The following is a 17,786-nucleotide window of genomic DNA, read 5'->3' on the forward strand; positions in this document are numbered from 1 at the left end:
TGCTTACTCATCCTTAAGTATTCAGCTCTGTTGTCTCTGCTTTTCCACTTGCATATACAGTTACTTCTCCTTCCTCTGCCCTCCATACTTTGCTTATTCCTCTTTTATGGCACTTGCAACATTGCATTGTCCTTCTCCCTTGGTGAACCAAGTTCATTGAGGTTAAGAAAGCACCCTGTCTTATTTATCCTTGTGACTTTAGCTTTTAGCACACAGCCCAACATATAGCAAATGCTCAAGAAATGTGAAATGAATGAAGAATGAACGATGCAGAGGAACCTGTAGATGTTGGTAGTCTGTGAATTATAGAGTCAATTAGATGTAACCCCATTTCATGCCTCCCAGATTTGGGCATCAGGGCATGCAAGAATGTTCTAGAAGCCAGACTATAAATGACACGTGTTCCTGCAGCAAATGATTTTAGGCAAAGACAAAATAGATATAGATATCTAGGATGGGGAAACATAGCAGAAAAATATCATTTAAAATGTGAGTATATGGGATGAGTGGTAATGCACAGTAGATCAGAAGTTGAGTGAGGGTTTTGGCTCAATTACCTCTAGTGGTAAAGGACATGTTAACTCCTTGGTGCTGGGAGCAGAGCCCCAAGCAGCCTTTCTGCTTCAAGTTCAGAATATCTACTAATATATGCAACATATCCATGTTTTATCTTTAGAAATTCATGCAAATATTGCATTCTATTTTATTATCTATGAGTTTGATTTAGCGTGAACTTTTTTTTTTCTCCCCAGGCACTCATCCTCTAGTGAAATAGATGCCGTAGGAACATGTGTCATTCATCCTCTGGCTTCTAGCACATTCTAGCATGCCGTGATGTCCACGTCTGGGAGTTATAGAATGGGGTACAGTCTAATATGATGGCACATTAGATTTCTGTGATTTGGGGGATTGCCTACTCAGGAGTAGTATGTCATAGAACTGAGGAGAGTGAGTTCATCCTGTTCTGACCAATGAGGCTGTCCCTGGAAGGCTGCAGTCGTTTGGAGGCACCTCATTACTGGATTATTGGGGACCAGCTGGAGAGAGTTCACAGAAGACCCACAGGAATGATTAAGAGACCGGAGGGGCTGACGGATGAAGAAAGTATAAATGAAAACCGTATAACTTGTCTAAACCACAATAGCAGAAATAGACAACTGTATAAATATCTCAAGAGTATAAACTTGATGAAGGAGGGTAATCTTTTATGGTGGGATTTAGGGTTGGGGAGTATAAACTAAGAGTGGAATTAAGCCATAGTAAATGTAAACTAATAATCCAAAGTGTCTGATATATCCTTGGAACCTCCTTAGTTAGACCACCCTAACCTATGCGCTTTTTGATAATTGGATGATTTGTTTTTTTAAGTTCATGTCCCTGGACTCATGGCTGGTGCTTCTCTGTGGAGAATGCTGGAGATTGCAGCTTACAAAGCAAATATCTTTTGTCTTGTCATTTGGTGGACATCAGTAGGTGATATCAGAACTTCTGTGTGCTGCCACTAGCTCTGTATGCACCAAAATTTTGAAATGGACTTTTATATCATGTTTTTCACGGCGCTCTGTGTGTGTGTGTGTGTGTGTGTGTGTGTGTGTGTGTGTGTGAGTGTGTGTGTGACAGGATCTCTGTCTCTCTTACCCAGGCTAGAGTACAGTGGTGTGATGTGATCACAGCTCATGGCAGCCTCAAACTTCTGGGCTTAGGAGATCCTTCTGCCTTAGCTTCGCAGTAGCTAGGACAACAGGGGCATGTGTGAAAGCGTGGTCTAGGAGACCAGCAGCATCAGCATCACCTGTGAACCTGTTAGAGATACAGAATGTTGAGCCCCTTCTCATACTGACTGCTCTAGAGTCTAAACCATGTTTCTCAAACTTCAGCATGCATAGGACTCACCTGGGGATCTTGTGAAAGTACAGACTCTGAAATAGCAGGGCTGAACACCATACTAGCCATGGGGAGGCAATGATATGACCTGGTCAGTGTTCCTTGGGGAGTCTGCAATCTATTAGGAGAGACTGCTATATAAATACATAATTTCAATACAGACTAATAAATGCTATTACAGAAGTATCTTCAGCAGAGACGTACCACAAAGGAGGAAGTGGTTGATTCTGTCTGGTGTGGACAGAGTCCTCAGAGAGGCCTTGGAGCAGGACCAGAGAAGGGGGAGTGCTTGAGTTGAATTTTGAAGCTCAGTAGAGGTACTGAAGCATTGGGGTGAGCATGGTAGCTCATGGTAGGGACAGTAAAGCTTACATTAGAACTAGGAGTTATTTGATTTAATAATCAAATAGCTGATCACAGGGTTGGAAACCTACTAAGATCGTAGTGAATAGAAATGAAAGTTCAGGCCAGGTGTGGTGGCTCATGCCTGTAATCCTAGCACTTTGGGAAGCTGAGGCGGGCAAATCACCTGTGGTCAGGAGTTCAAGACCAGCCTGGCCAACATGGTGAAACCCTGTCTCTACCAAAAATACAAAAACTAGCCTTACATAGTAGTGCGCACCTGTAGTCCCAGCTATAGGGAGGCTGAGGTAGGAGAATAGCTTGAACCCAGGAGGTGGAGGTTGTAGTGAGGTGGTGAGCCAAGATCATGCCACTGCACTGCAGCCTGGGCAACAGAACGAGACTCTATCTCAAAAAAAAAAAAAAAAAAAAAACACAAAAGTTCAGTACAATCTGTTATCTTAATTTCTTTATACCATTTTCTTATTTGAAAAAAGGATAACTTGCCCATTATCTCGCTTATTTAAGGAAAATCAGTCCCCACCAAAAATGTGTTCTCCAGAAATAGAAACTTTTTACATGTCCTTGCAACATTAAGAATTTGAAAAACACTGAAAGGTACAATACAGGTAGAAAATAAAAATTATTTATAATTCCATATACCAAGAAATGATCACTATTAATATTTTTCTATTTTTCCTTTCAGTCTTCTTTATGTAATGTTATGTTTCTAAATGTGGGCTTGTGCTACATAAATAGTTTTGTGCCTGCTTTTTTATTTAACATTTTGTTTGTGAGCATTTCCCTGTGTTGTTTATTCCCTAAAAGTGTCATTTAAAAATTCCTCATGTAGTATTCTACATAGGGCTCTCTTACAGCTTATGTATATAGCCTGTTGTTTGTGGATCCTTTAAGCTGGTTCCAGTTTCCAGTTGACCCAGGTTTTGGCTCTTGTACTTGGCAAGTCTGTTGGCTTTATTTATTTATTTATTTATTTAGAGAGTGGGTCTGGCTCTGTTGCCCAGGCTGGAGTGCAGTGGCATAATCTCGGCTCACTGCAACCTCTGCCTCCTGGGCTCAAGCCACCCCGACCTCAGCCTGCAAGTAGCTGGGACCACAGGTGCCTGCCACCATGCCTGGCTAATTTTTGTATTTTTTGTAGAGATAGGGTTTTGTTATGTTGCCCAGGCTGGTCTTGAACTCCTGGGCTCAAGTGATCCGCCTGCCTTGGCCTCCCAAAGTGCTGGGATTACAGGCATGAACTACCGTGCCCGGCCATGTTGCCGTATTTTAAACTAGATACATATACTTATTTATTTTTAATGATAAAAGTTTGCCAACTTAATTTCATTTGCTGGTCTTCACTCATTCTGTTCTTTTAGCATTTTGTGCTTTCTTCCTTGGTTTCCCATAGTAGAGAGGCAGTAGGGTAGTCATTAAAAGCATGGATCCTGGGTCCAGGTTGTCTGAGTTTGACTCGGCTCTACTACTCCCTGTGTGTTTCCCTGGAAAAGGACTTTAACCTTTTTGTGTCCCAGTTTCCTCATCTGTAAAATAGGGATAATTGTATCTGTGTTAAAATAGGGATAATTGTATCTGTGAGTTTATATGTATGAAGCACTGAGAACAGTTCCTGCCATATGGTAAGACTGTCTCTGCATTTACTAATTAGTAGTCTCTTCTCATTTGTCTTATGGTGGCTGTTTGTGTATGCATTGCCATAAACCCCCTTTCTGCTACATTTTTGGTTCATGAATATCTTTGAGAGTTATAAACTGACTTTACTGCACTTTATTTAGTGATTTTATTTTGAAAGTTCACAGATTTTTCCCCTGACTCGTAGTAGCAGGTTTTACTGTTTTAAATATAAAATCAACTTTATTTAAGCATGTCTTGGAAATGCATATGTGGGCACAAAGGGAGCAGACTGCATAGGCTGATAGATTGGGCTTTAAAGCTCTTTGGAGGTTTCTCCTTTCCAGCTGAATATTGTCTCAATTCCTTATCATGGCATATAAGGCCCTCCGTAACCTAGTTCTGTCTGTGCTTTCATCTCACCTGTCTTTGTGGTTGCTCCAGACCCTGTGCTGCATCCCCATTATATTCAAACTGGGTATGTGGTTGTGCTGAAGGTTACTCTTTATGTCTGTGGCCTAGTTTGCTTCTACTGAAGAATGGACTCACACCTGTAATCCCAGCACTTTGGGAGGCCAAGGCAGGAGGATCTCTTGAGTTCAGGAGTTCGAGACCAGCCTGAGCAACATGGCAAAACCCCGTCTCTACAAAAAATACAAATAAAAAATTAGCCAGGTGTGGTAGTGCATGCCTGTAGTCCTAGCTACTTGGGAGGCTGAGGCGGGAGGATCACTTGAGTCCAGAAGGTCAAGGCTGTAGTGAGCTGTAATCATACCACTGCACTCTAAGCTGGGTGACAGAGAAAGACCCTGTCCAAAAAAAAAAGCCTGTGTCTAATTCTGAAGCTCAGTGCTCTTAACCTCTATGCTGAATCATGAAAAAGAATAAAGTCATAAGGATAGGGAAGTATTTGGGGACACTAAACTGAAAGAAGCTCTGATACTTCTCAGCTGAAGAAATAGTTATAGACAGTGAGGTTGCCAGTTGACTTTTCTTGTGGAGTCAGAGGCCTCAAGGAAACTATGTGGAGTTTTAATTGAGAATGCTTGGTCAGAGTTTACTAATTCTTGGTTATTTTTAGTGTCTCGATTTCCACTGCCTGTTGTACCTTCTCTTTGTTTTTTTTTCTGGGGAATCTTTTTTGCAAATAAAAACCAGTTCCAACTAACCCTATTTTCTTTTTTGGACAGGATCCTGGGGCATCCTTTGGCAGCCGATTGCACCCTGCACTAGAGAGAAGTCCAGGAATGATATATTCTTGGGCTGTATTTCTGTATCCTGGAATTCATCCAGTTCATCCCAGAAACACTGACCTGGTTACTGTGACAAAGTCTGATGGATAGACCCTTTCTGTTGACCTTGCGGCGTTTTTCTTTCATGTGGAAGTTGGAAGACAAGGTGAAAGGGGCCAAAAGTGACCTGCTTTGGTGAATAGGAGTGCTCTACTTGGTTCTCAGAACATGGGCCCTCGTTTAAAGGTAAGGTAATAGACTGAGTTGAGCTTTAGTTATTGGGATGTAGAACATGGATCCAGTGAGCAGTTCCTAAGCCTTTTCAGCAAGGGATAGCTGTTGAAGTATACAGTTGCAGTGAGAATTGACTTTGTCCCCAGCAGAGCATTTTTAAATATGAAGAAACCAGTTCTCCATTTTTGGGAAATGACTTTTTCACAACTGATTTTCAATGTTGGGGCTAAAATTTAGTTGCTACTGTAATTAAAAATCTTTATGCTCTGAAAAAGCAGAGGATTTTAGAATATGTATGTTAATCAACTTTCTAACAGTCCCTTGAGACAGATATTTTCAAGTATTTTTCCCCTTTTGTAGGTAATGTGAGCCAAAATGCTATAGTATTAAGCAATTAGACCAGGATCCTTCGTAAGCAAGTGATATTTCTGCACTAGAGAATTGACATTACATTCCACTTTTCTTTGTCATGCTTTATTTATATTTCAAAAGATTAAAAAAAGAGCCATAAGAGTTTATCTTTCTAATTTTAGCTTTGCTATGAGATTCCTCACAGTAAGATTGGATAGTGTTTCTCATACTTTGTTTTACCTGTTTTTGTAAATCTTTTTTTCCCCAAAGACTTCACTATCCTTATGACTTTATTCTTTTTTTTTTTTTTTTTTAAGATAGAGTCTCGCTCTGTCGCCCAGGCTGGAGTGCAGTGGCCGGATCTCAGCTCACTGCAAGCTCCGCCTCCCGGGTTCCCGCCATTCTCCTGCCTCAGCCTCCTGAGTAGCTGGGACTACAGGCGCCCGCCACCTCGCCCGGCTAGTTTTTTGTATTTTTAGTAGAGACGGGGTTTCACCGTGTTAGCCAGGATGGTCTCGATCTCCTGACTTCGTGATCTGCCCATCTCGGCCTCCCAAAGTGCTGGGATTACAGGGTTGAGCCACCGCACCCGGCCGACTTTATTCTTTTTCATGATTCACTGTAGAGGTTAAGAGCATGGAGCTTCAGAGTTAGACATAGGCTTTTTTTTTTTTGGAGACTGGGTCTTTCTCTGTCTCCCAGGCTAGAGTTCTGTAGCACAATCATGGCTCACTGCAGCCTTGACCTCCTGGGCTCAAGCAGTCCTCCCGCCTCCGCCTCCCAAGTAGCGGGGACTACAGGCGTGCACTATGACATCCTGACTAATTTTTTATTTGTGTTTTTTGTAGAGACGGGGTTTTGCCATGTTGCTCAGGCTGGTTCCGAACTCTTGAGCTCCAGTGGTCCTCCTGCCTTGGCTTCCCAAAGTGCTGGGATTACAGGTATGAGCCGCCATGCCCTGCTAGGCTTTCCCAGCCAGGCTTGAATCTCAACTCTGTCACTTATCCCAATGTGAGATGTTCAGCAACTTTAAGCCCAGCTTAAAAAAAAAAAATCCATAAAACGAGAATGATAGTATTCATCTTATCAAGTTGTTGTGGTGACAGTTACTTAGGCTAACATATTTAAAGCACTGAAGGCAATGTTCGGCCTGTGATAAGTGACACGATAAGCAAGTAGAAAGTTGTTAATTTACTACTGTCACATTTTTCTTCTAGCTTGAAGTATCACAATATGCCATATTTATAAACGTCAAGGACACTAAAGAAAGGAACTTGAAAACACACAAAATACTCATAACAATTGGATGAAATAGTACAGTAGAGCCTTACATACTTGTTTGTGCTGGAATTAGACTTGGGAAAGTTCCAAAATAATTTCATACAGAAAAATATGAATAGCAAAAAGTAGAGGGTGCCATAGAAACTGCCGTAGAAAAATACCATGCATGGGAATTTGCAACCCCAGTGGTGGGCATTTGATACCTGCTTGTTGAACTGAATTAAATTGGCAATTTTTAGGTTGAGGAACTTATAACCCATGGCTCAAGTGAGTACACTGTTAATTAGAAATCCTTTCAAGCTCTATCTACAAGGAAGATCCCATCTGGAAAATTCCTGATCCTTAGGCATTCTGGACAAAGGAAAGGACAGACATTTGATCTTATTCATATTTATTGAAGTTACTATATGCAATTATGTTGGTTTCTTTGGAGCATTTTTTTTTTTTTTTTTTTGAGACAGGGTCTCACTCTGTTGCCCAGGTTGGAGTGCAGTGGTGCCACCAGGGCTTACTGCAGCCTCAACCTCCTGGGCTCAAGAAATCCTCCTGCCTCAAGCCCCCTCCCTGCCTCCAGTAGCTGGATATAGGTGTGTACCAGCACGCCCAGCTAATTTGTTTTCAAATTTTAGTAGAGATGAGGTCCCATTATATTACCCAGACTGGTCTCAAACTCCTGAGCTCAAGTGATCTTCCCGCCTCAGCCTCCCAAAGTGCTGGGATTACAGACATGAGCCACCATGCCCAGCCTGGAGGATTTTTAAGACTACTCATAACCACTCTAAAATGAAAAAACGAGACTAAAAGAATAAAAGTACTAGGCCAAGCATGGTGGCTCACGCCTGTAATCCCAGCACTTTGGGAGGCTGAGGCAGGCGGATCACCTGAGGTCAGGAATTTGAGACCAGCCTGACCAACATGGAGAAACCCCCTCTCTACTAAAAATACAAAATTAGCTGGGCGTGGTGGTGCATGCCTGTAATCCCAGGTACTTGGGAGGCTGAGGCAGGAGAATTGCTTGAACCTTGGAGGCAGAGGTTGCAATGAGCCAAGATGGTGCCATTGCACTCCAGCCTGGGCAACAAGAGTGAAACTCTGTCCCAAAAAAAAAAAAAAAAAAGAATAAAAGTGCTATAAGATAAATAAAAACAATGTTCTATGGAAATCCACAAGAGGAAAGGAATTTCTAAATTTAGTATTAGGGAAGATTTTGGAGAAAGTGGATAGGATTTTTCCTAGACCTTAGGATCAGGAGATGTTCTATGTGTAGAGAATAAAAGGGAAGAGGATATTCTAGGCAGAGGAGAAGAGTTTTCAAAAGGAATGGAGAGGAGACATTTCAGAGCTGTATGTAAAAGTGTAAAGGATCTAATTTGGATAGATCATAGGATGAATAACGAGGTATTGTAGCAACTGAGGCCAAAGAGAATAGTGCGGGGTAGGGGTAGCAGTAGATACAGGGCAGAGAGAGTCCCCGACAGGAGAACATGCTTACAGAAAATGCTTCAGAACAGAGGTAAAATCTGGAATAAAAGTAATTTGAGTGACAAAAGTAGGGAGGCCTGGCTGGACGTGATGACTCACGCTTGTAATCCCAGCACTTTGGGAAGCCAAGGCAGGTGGACCACTTGAGGTCAGGAGTTCAAGACCAGTCTGGCTGACATGTTGAAATACCGTCTCTACTAAAAAAAAAAAAAATACAAAAAATTAGCTGAGCGTGGTGGCGGGCACCTGTAATCCCAGCTACTCGGGAGGCTGAGGCAGGAGAATTGCTTGAACCCGGGAGGTGGAGGTTGCAGAGAGCCGAGATTGTTAACTGCACTCCAGCCTGGGGGACAGAGCAAGACTCTGTCTCAAAAAAAAAAAAAAGAAAAAAAATAGAAGAGCTTTTGAGAGAATTCAGGAAGAACGAGAAAGGGGGAAAATGTAGAACAAAGGCAAATTCAGAATGTGACCCTGGGTGAAACTGGGAGGTGGGTAAATACTGTGGGGGTGGGGAGTGGTTTGAGAGCTGTTGTAGAGCAGTGGGACATTTTGTAAAGTTAATATCAGTGAGTGAGGAATTGATAGAGCTAACTCCCTGGTCTTGAGGAGGTTTCAAGAAGAAAGTTGTTTGGGGAAAAAGTAGTAATTGGTGTGTTGAGTTTTAAATGATGAAGAGCGGTGGGGCAGAAATGTAGAGTTGACTTATTGGAGAAGGTTTAGGTGATCTTGAAAATCAGTAGTGATGATTTGATTGAGAAATAAGTGACAAGGGAAAAATGGCTGAGGACTCCACAAGGTAAAGCTCATTACTGCCAGCTTCGTGATAACTGGACTGTCTCATGTTCTACTTTGTTCCCCCTATACCTGACACATTATATAAGTACTCAGTATTTGTTGGGCGAATTATTTTAGAATGAGTTTTTAACCCTTTATTGTAAAACTTTTTAGTCTTAAAATTAGAATAGTATAAAGAACTCCCATGCAGACTGTTTAGGGACAGTAATAGAAACCATGCTTTTTGGAATTCAGATGCATTTCTCTTTGAAGAAAGTGTGGGCCAGTAGAGAGGAGTTTCCTATCAGCTTTGAAGTAAAGGAGTAGTGATACTGGTGCCACTATTGATAATAATTGTAATAATCATTAAAACTTTGAGAACTCACTGTGTGACAGGCACTACTATGGCTGCTTACATGTGTTAACTCATTTAATCCTCACAGCACCCCATGAGGTATATATAAGGAAACTGGCACCCCTTTACAAAGATTGAATGACTTGTCCAGGGTCACATTATGAATGGTGGGGCATGGATTTGAAGCCAGGTAACCTAACTCTAGAGTCTATCCCCTTATCCTCTATCTTATACTATTTGTTATGCTGTTTGACGAGAGCTTTGATTGCTGTGGGGAGTTGCATTGAAGTCATATCATACTAAAGGAGATGATACCATATAAATTATTAAATTTCAACTCTTTTTACAGCAGTGAGATTCTGAAGCCTAGCTAGGTCACACAGTTTGCCGTCCTGGGATTGTTCTCTAGGCTTCTAAATTACTGCATGTCAGCTGTCTCTCACAGAAAGGGTTGTTGTAGTTGTCAGAGATAGTAGGGGGGAGTTTTTCCAGCCCTCATGACTCAAGCCATACATTTGGCACTGCTTTTATTCCTCTAAAAAGACCACAAATCTGTAACACCAGCCACATATATGTATGTCATTTCTTTGCTGAGTGCTGTAACTTCCCTGAGGACAAGAAGTTTCACATCTAGGGTCTGATTGAATGGCATCCTGCTGAGGAAGTATTTAAGGCAGTTAAACTGCCAGTTTTGGTCCCACCAAGTCATCTAGTGCATCCTGTAAGATGCAGACAGATGCTTTTTGAGAGATGGTAGCAGCTTTTTGAGATGATAGCTGTTGGGTCCCCAACTAATTCAGCATAGGGTCCCAAGAGATGAGATACTTGTTTGGGAAGGAGGTTCAGTAGTTATGATCCCAAATTTTGGCTCTTTATATTGTTTATAATAGACCCTTTTGGGAGCACCTTAATCCATGTGACAATTCTAATGTTCGCCTGTGGATTTCTTTTTTTTTTTTTTTGAGACGGAGTCTCGCTCTGTCGCCCGGGCTGGAGTGCGGTGGCTGGACCTCAGCTCACTGCAAGCTCCGCCTCCCAGGTTCACGCCATTCTCCTGCCTCAGCCTCCCAAGTAGCTGGGACTACAGGCGCCCGCCACCTCGCCCGGCTAGTTTTTTGTATTTTTTAGTAGAGACGGGGTTTCACCGTGTTAGCCAGGATGGTCTCGATCTCCTGACCTCATGATCCGCCCATCTCGGCCTCCCAAAGTGCTGGGATTACAGGCTTGAGCCACCGCGCCCGGCCGTGGATTTCTTTTCTAGTAGGACTTTAGATAATCACTCTAAGTAGGATTTCTATGAAACTTTTGACAGTCATTCCTCAAATTACCTATTCTCTGCAGGTTCCACTGGATATATTGTTATCAGAGGAACTAAGCAAACACAATCAGATGTAAAAACATACCCTGAAAAAAAAATTGTTTTGGTCCCTCCCAGATCTGCACCTAGAATTTTTTAGCTGTCTTGTCTCTACGTAAGATTCTAGTGCTGATAAAAGGTGCTAGGTGAAGAAACATTGACAACCTTAGTGTATACTGACTTGAAAAGAAAGAGTGAATTCAGTGCGTTGTAAAATAGAATATACAACCTGTGCTAAGGTCAGACTCAGTGATAAGATATGAACGTTAGCATGCACTGCATTTTTCCTTGGCAGTACTTTCGTTGGTTCAAATGATCAAATGAGTAATTAAGATTGAAGTGTTATTCTGGAAACAAGTTTAACAACAGTGAAAGTCTTCCCTCAAACTCCTACCTTGACAGGCATGACTCAGGATGAGAAGTACAGTCTCCTTTTGTTCCTCTCCTTGGTCTTTCTGCTCAGCTTATCTTCCAGAGGGCCCATTAGTTTGCCTGATTGGTAACAGCATAAGTGACTTCCCTTTCAGACCCACTGCTTATTATTGGGATGACCCAGAGTTCATTTTAATTACATAATGCCAACATGATTATAATGATACTTGCTTTAAAAAAAAAAAATTCTACATTTTATATAGCTATTTCTATGTAGCTGAATTACTTCCAGAAGGCAAACATAAGGGGAAAGTGACTCCGTTATCCTCTTTGCATGTGTTAATTAGCACCACTTTGCATGAGGAAGGGAAACTGTCTTGGGAACTGTGGATCTAAGAAGATGAAGGCCATGTTACTGCATTTTGAAATTAGCAATAAAGCAAGTGGCTGTTTGTGGTATTCCTAGAGTGGTCAGTAGATTGGAAGTCTTCAAGGGGAATGATGCAGTCTCTGTTTGTTTCTCTGAAATATATTATAGGGCACCTGTCAAGCTAGAAAGAGGACAGGAATAGTAGGGCTGTAGACTCGAGAGAGTTGTCTGGCTCACGCCATACACTCTGTCTCACTCTGAGATAGCTACAAGGCAGAATTGGAGAAAAAAAAGTAAACAAGTTTTCTTTTAACAGCTGCAGCTGTGATCTTCGGCTGTCTGTCGGCATTGAAGGGACCTGATGTTTTACGTTATTGGTACGTTATGGAAAGAACTCTCTCTATTATATTTTTGTTAAGGTTGCTTGGGTTCTTTTTCCTTTTCTATGTATTCCTTTCCCTTTGAAAATGGAGCTGGAAATATTTCTAGTCATGCCAGAATGTACCTTCACAGAGTTCGCATTGGAATTCATTCATTTGCGTTTATTGAGCAATTATAGTCAATGCCAGACACTGTTTACTGTGGAGTCTAAAGTTGAATAGATGAAAATCTGCCTTCAAGGAGTACTCATTCATAACATAAAGAGGAATGGTCAAGGAGGAGGAAAGTTATACCAGATGAATGTGCAGGAGTTTGAAGGAGCCCAGGAAAGGGAACTGCTAACTCTGGTGGGGATTGGGGAAGACTTTTGCCAAGTACACAAGGGAGGGGAGGGCTCCCAAATAATGCATTCTTTTAAGAAGGAAATGGTGGGAACCAAAGGCACATCCTTTTTACTGCTTCTGTGGGGGGCCCAGCAAGTGCAGGAAAGTGGGCAGCAGGGCGGACATTGTATGCAGCTCGTATAGAGCAAGAGTTTGCAAACTTTTTCTATAAAAGGCCAGAGAGTAAATATTTTTGGTTCCAAAGGCTCATTTCAATAACTCAACCCTGCCAGTGTGGGGCAAAAGTAGCCATAGATAACTTATAAATGTTGGGTGTGGCTATATCCCAATGGAACTTTATTTACCGAAATTACCGAAGTACACAGTGGGTGGACTTTGGCCTGAGGACTGTAGTTGCTGACCCCTGGTGTAGAAGTTCCTTTCTTATCCACAGAGGTAGTACCCAGTGCAGTGTTTCTTTGGCAACCTTACAGTCTCATCCTGACTTCCTTTAATTTTTGAGAAATGGTTGGCCTGTTCCATAATGAAAAGCTGTAATGTATAACTGGCAGGCGGTTTGTGTGTTCTCTCTTTTGCATAGGTGGAATCACAGTGTCTGTGGTTGCATTCTTCTTCACAATTAAGTTCCTCTTTGAGCTTGCCGCACGTGTAGTCAGCTTCCTCCAGAATGAGGACCGCGAGCGCCGAGGAGACCGGACTATTTATGACTACGTGCGAGGAAATTACCTGGATCCCCGGTCTTGCAAAGTCTCCTGGGATTGGAAGGACCCCTATGAGGTGGGCCACAGCATGGCCTTCCGAGTGCATGTAAGGGAATGTTTCTGTCTCCATACCCATTGGGGTTTCTGAGTAACTTGCTTTCCAGAGCCCAGTTCAACACTACCAGGTGCTGGCCTGGAATGTTAACATTTTCTTTTGTTTTTCAACCCCTTCCAGGAACTAGTGAATTGCTGCTATCGGCAGAGTCACAAATTTCTCTGTCATTTTGATTTAATAGGTCCTTAGCTTTGAAGAAGTATAAGGCTTAATGTTACCTTTTCAAAATAAAAATATTACAGAAAAGAATAAGTAATAATACTTACTCTTTGGGTTAGCAAATCAGGTCCACCTTCAGTTTCTTTAAATACATTTGTCTTGGAACACAGCCACACCCATTCATCATGTATCGACTATGGCTGTTTTCACACCTGAGTAGTTATGACAGTTGAGTAGTTGTGTGCGGCCCACAAAGCCAAAACATTTATTCTCTGGCACTTTACAGAAAAAATTTCCCAACTCTTGCATTGACTTCTTCACTGTAGCATTAAGCTTGGCCTGAACCCCTCCTACCTTTGTCTGGTAGCGCTTTAGTTCACTCATTGCCAGTGCTGCCGGCTAACTTACCTTTAAATTTGGGTTGGCAGAATATAAAGGGATGGTAAGACCAAGGAGGCAACATTGGTGGTTCAGAAGTGGCAAGTTAAAATGGGCATTTTCTTGATTTAGTGGTAAATTCTACCCTTGTCCTCTGAACAGGTTAAGAATTTGCTCATGACTTAATGGTTTTCTTTGGAGTATTGATGGGATTTGTTTCTCTCTGTGTTTTTGTGAGCAGGACTGTGAGGAACGGGTAGGTACTGGGATTTACCAGTGTGATCTCTGCCAGCTACTTCCTCTCTCCCCACTCACTCTGCATAGGAAATGTTTTTTTCCTCTGCTTGCTAACGAGCGTCCTTCTTTCCATGGCAGTTATTCTATAAGAACGGGCAGCCTTTCCCTGCACATCGGCCTGTGGGACTAAGAGTTCACATCTCTCATGTCGAGCTAGCAGTGGAAATTCCAGTGACCCAGGAAGTCCTTCAGGAGCCCAATTCCAATGTGGTAAAAGTGGCCTTCACTGTGCGCAAGGCTGGGCGTTATGAAATCACAGTGAAGCTTGGTGGATTAAATGTGGCATATAGTCCCTACTACAAAATTTTTCAGCCTGGTAGGTTCTTTTTCCCTTTCTTTTTCCCTTTGTCTCCTCCCCTCTCTCTCACTCCTTCCATTCCGTCTTTCCTTTTTAAAAATAATACCTTTATTGAGATTTAATTCACATGCCATAAAATCATCCTTTTAAAGTATACAGTTTAATGGTTCTTTAAATGGAGCCATCATCACAGTTGATTTTAGAGCATTTTCATAACCTCAGAAAGAAACCCCATACATATTAGTAGTCACTTTCTCCCCAAATCCCCCAGACCTAGGCAGCCACTCATCTGTTGATTTGCCTACTGTGTTTGGCTGCTTTTGTCTTGCTGTAAAGAAATACCTGAGACTGGGTAATTTATAAAGAAAAGAGGTTTATTTGGCTCACGGTTCTGCAGGCTGTACAAAAAGCATAGCACCAGCATCTGCTTCTGGTGAGGCCTTGCGAAGCATCTACTCATGGTGGAAGGCGAAGTGGGAGCAGGAGTATCACATGGTGAGAGAGAGAGCAAGAGAGAGAGGGAGGAGGTGCTGGGCTTTTCTAAACAAACAAATTTTGCATGAACTCAGAACAAGAGCTTATTCATTACCATGAGAAGGAGACTAAGCCATTCATGAGGGATCCTCCCCTATGACCCCATCACCTCCCACCAGGCCCCACCTCCAACATTGGGAATCACATTTCAGCATGCAATTTGGAGGGTACAAATATCTAAACCAGATTCAGTCATGCTGTAGTGTGAATCTGTACTTCATTTCTTTTTATTGACAAATAATATTCCATTGTGTGTGTATGCCGCATTTTATTTATCTTTTCATCAGTTGGTGGTCGAGTTGTTTCTACTTTTGGGTACTGTAGGCAATGCTGCTGTGAACATTTGTGTACAAGTTTTTGTGTTGACATGTTTTTATTACTCTGGGAGTGAAATTGCTGAGTCATTAGTTTGGTTAGTTCTTAAGGGCTAAGGGCTGTGGTGTCCACAGAAATAATAGGACCCGGGGTCCCTAGGTAACTTTTGAAGTGAAACCTTACTGAGTGGGGCCTTAAGATTTGTGTATCTTTGCTTGACTAGTCCTCAGTTTTCTTTCTCTGATAGCAGAGTAAGGCTCTGGGCAAAATGGCTCCCAAGCCATCTCTTTCTCCATGTATCCTCTCCTTTGCTTAAGTGCCTCACTCAGAGACTCCTTTTCATATGAATTATCATCACCCACCTCCTTGCCACCAGTGGAGAACAGCTCATATCCTTATATGTACCAGCCCTTTTTAAAAAATTAAACTTTTTATATTTTGATAATTGTATATTCATATGCATTTGTAAGAAATAACTCGGAGATCTGGTATACCATTTTCCCAGTTTCCTGCAATGGTAACATCTTCCAAAACTACTAGTACAAGATAACAGCCAGGTTATTGACATTGATATAGCCAAGGTACAGAACATTTCCATCATCAAAAGGATCCCTCATATTGCCCTTTTACAACCACACCCGTCCCCTCCCAACCTGTTTGTTTCTTTTTTTTTGACGAAGTGTTGCTGTGTCACCAGGCTGGAGGGCAGTGGTGCGATCTTGGCTCATTGCAACCTCCAACTCCCTGGTTCAACGGATTCTCCTGCCTCACCCTGAGTAGCCAGGATTACATGCACGTGCCACGACACCCAGCTAATTTTTGTATTTTTAGTAGAGATGGGATTTCACCATGTTGGCCAGGATGGTCTCGATCTCCTGACCTCATGAACTGCTCGCCTTGGCCTCCCAAAGTGCTAGAATTACAGGCATGAGCCACCGTGCCCACCCCTCTGCCCCACCCGCTGCCAACCTGTTTCTTAACCCCTGGCAACCCATGAATCTATTCCCGATTTCTAAAATTTTGTCATTTGAAGAATATTATATAACTAAAATCATGTAGTATATAACCTGTGGGAGTTGACTTTTCCTCACTCAGCATAATTTTCCGGAGATTCATCCAGGTTACTGAGTATATCAGTAGTTGGTTCCTTTTTTCTTTTTCTTTTTTTTTTGTATTTTTTTTTTTTTTTTTTTAGATGGAGTCTCGCTCTGTCGCCCAGGCTGGAGTGCAGTGGCCGGATCTCAGCTCACTGAGAGCTCCACCTCCCGGGTTTTACGCCGTTCTCCTGCCTCAGCCTCCCAAGTAGCTGGGACTACAGGCGCCTGCCACCTCGCCCGGCTAGTTTTTTGTATTTTTTAGTAGAGACGGGGTTTCACTGTGTTAGCCAGGATGATCTCAGTCTCCTGACCTCGTGATCCGCCCGTCTCAGCCTCCCAAAGTGCTGGAATTACAGGCTTAAGCCACCGTACCCGGCCAGTTGGTTCCTTTTTACTGCCGAATAGTACAGGTTGAGTATTCTTCATCCAAAATGCCTGGGACCAGAAGTTTGGTTTTGTGTTTTTTTTCTCTCCAAACATGGTGTAGGAATGTTTTGTAGTTTTTGAGACAGGGCCTTGCTCTGTCACCCAGGCTGGAATGCAGTGGCAGGATCATGGCTCACTGTAGCCTTGACCTGCTGGGCTTCTTCCACCTCAGCCTCCCAAGTAGCTGGGACTACGAGTGTGCCCCACCGCGCTCAGTTAATTTTTTGATTTTTTGTTCTGTAGAGAGAGAGTCTCATTATGTTAACCAAGCTGGTTTCCTAACTCCTGGCCTCAAGCAGTCCTCCTGCCTTGGCCTCTCAAGGTGCTGGGATTACAGGCATGAGCCACTGTGCCCACCTAGAATTGTCTTGGATTTCAGATTTTTGGGGGTTTTGGAATATTGGCAGTATACTTATTTACCACTTCAGCATCCCTAGTCCAAAAATCTGAAACCCTAAATGCTTCAGTGAGCATTTCCTTTGAGTATCATGTGGGCATGCAAAATGTTTTGGATTTTGGAGCATTTTGGATTTCTCGTTTTTGGATTAGGGATACTCTACCTATATTCTGTGGTCTGAGTGTACCAGTTTGTTTAACTATTGACCTGTTAAAGGACATCTGGGTTGTTTCCATTTGGGGGCTATTATGAATAAAGCTGCTATAAATATTCACCTACAGGTTTCATGTGAACATAAGTTTTCATTTCTCTAGTATGCAGTAGCTGAGATGTATTGCAGTTGTATGCTTAGTTTCTTTTAAATTGCCACATTCTTTTCCAGAGTGGCTGTAGCATTTTACATTCCTGCTAGCAATGTATGAATGATCCAGTTTCTTCACATCCTTGCTAACATTTCATGCTGTCATCATTTTTTATTTTAGCCATTGTGATAAGTGTGTAGTGGTATCTCATTGTGCTTTTAATTTGCATTTCTTAAATGGTTAATGCTGTTGAACATCTTTTCGTGTGCCTGTCTGTCATCTGTGTATCCTCTTTGGTGAAATGTCTCTTCATGTCTTTTGTCCATTTTCTTTTCCCTTCCCCTTTCCTCTCCTTCCCTCCCCTCCCCCCCCC

General features: G+C 42.3%; 1 protein-coding gene across 9 annotated transcripts in view; it reads left to right on the forward strand.

Annotated features, from left to right (window-relative positions):
- Positions 1-17,786, forward strand: part of AREL1 (apoptosis resistant E3 ubiquitin protein ligase 1) — a 58,076-nt gene that overhangs the window by 15,171 nt on the left and 25,119 nt on the right. For 4 of the 9 annotated variants that reach the window (XR_002724791.2, XM_023184021.2, XM_023183976.3 and 1 more), the window contains 4 exons: positions 5,052-5,339; positions 11,986-12,046; positions 12,975-13,201; positions 14,123-14,360. Coding sequence is in view for 6 of the 9 variants with exons in the window: in XM_023184021.2 (XP_023039789.1) it covers positions 12,031-12,046; positions 12,975-13,201; positions 14,123-14,360 (481 nt within the window). In the remaining 3 variants the exon portion in view is untranslated. Of the gene's footprint in view, positions 1-762; positions 864-5,051; positions 5,340-6,526; positions 6,620-9,658; positions 9,761-11,985; positions 12,047-12,974; positions 13,202-14,122; positions 14,361-17,786 lie in introns of those variants that run through there. The other 5 variants (XM_023184028.2, XM_023184023.2, XM_023183984.2 and 2 more) reach the window with 4 other exon arrangements.

This window comes from Piliocolobus tephrosceles, chromosome 6 (genome assembly GCF_002776525.5).
Source record: "Piliocolobus tephrosceles isolate RC106 chromosome 6, ASM277652v3, whole genome shotgun sequence".
Classification (NCBI taxonomy): domain Eukaryota; kingdom Metazoa; phylum Chordata; class Mammalia; order Primates; family Cercopithecidae; genus Piliocolobus; species Piliocolobus tephrosceles.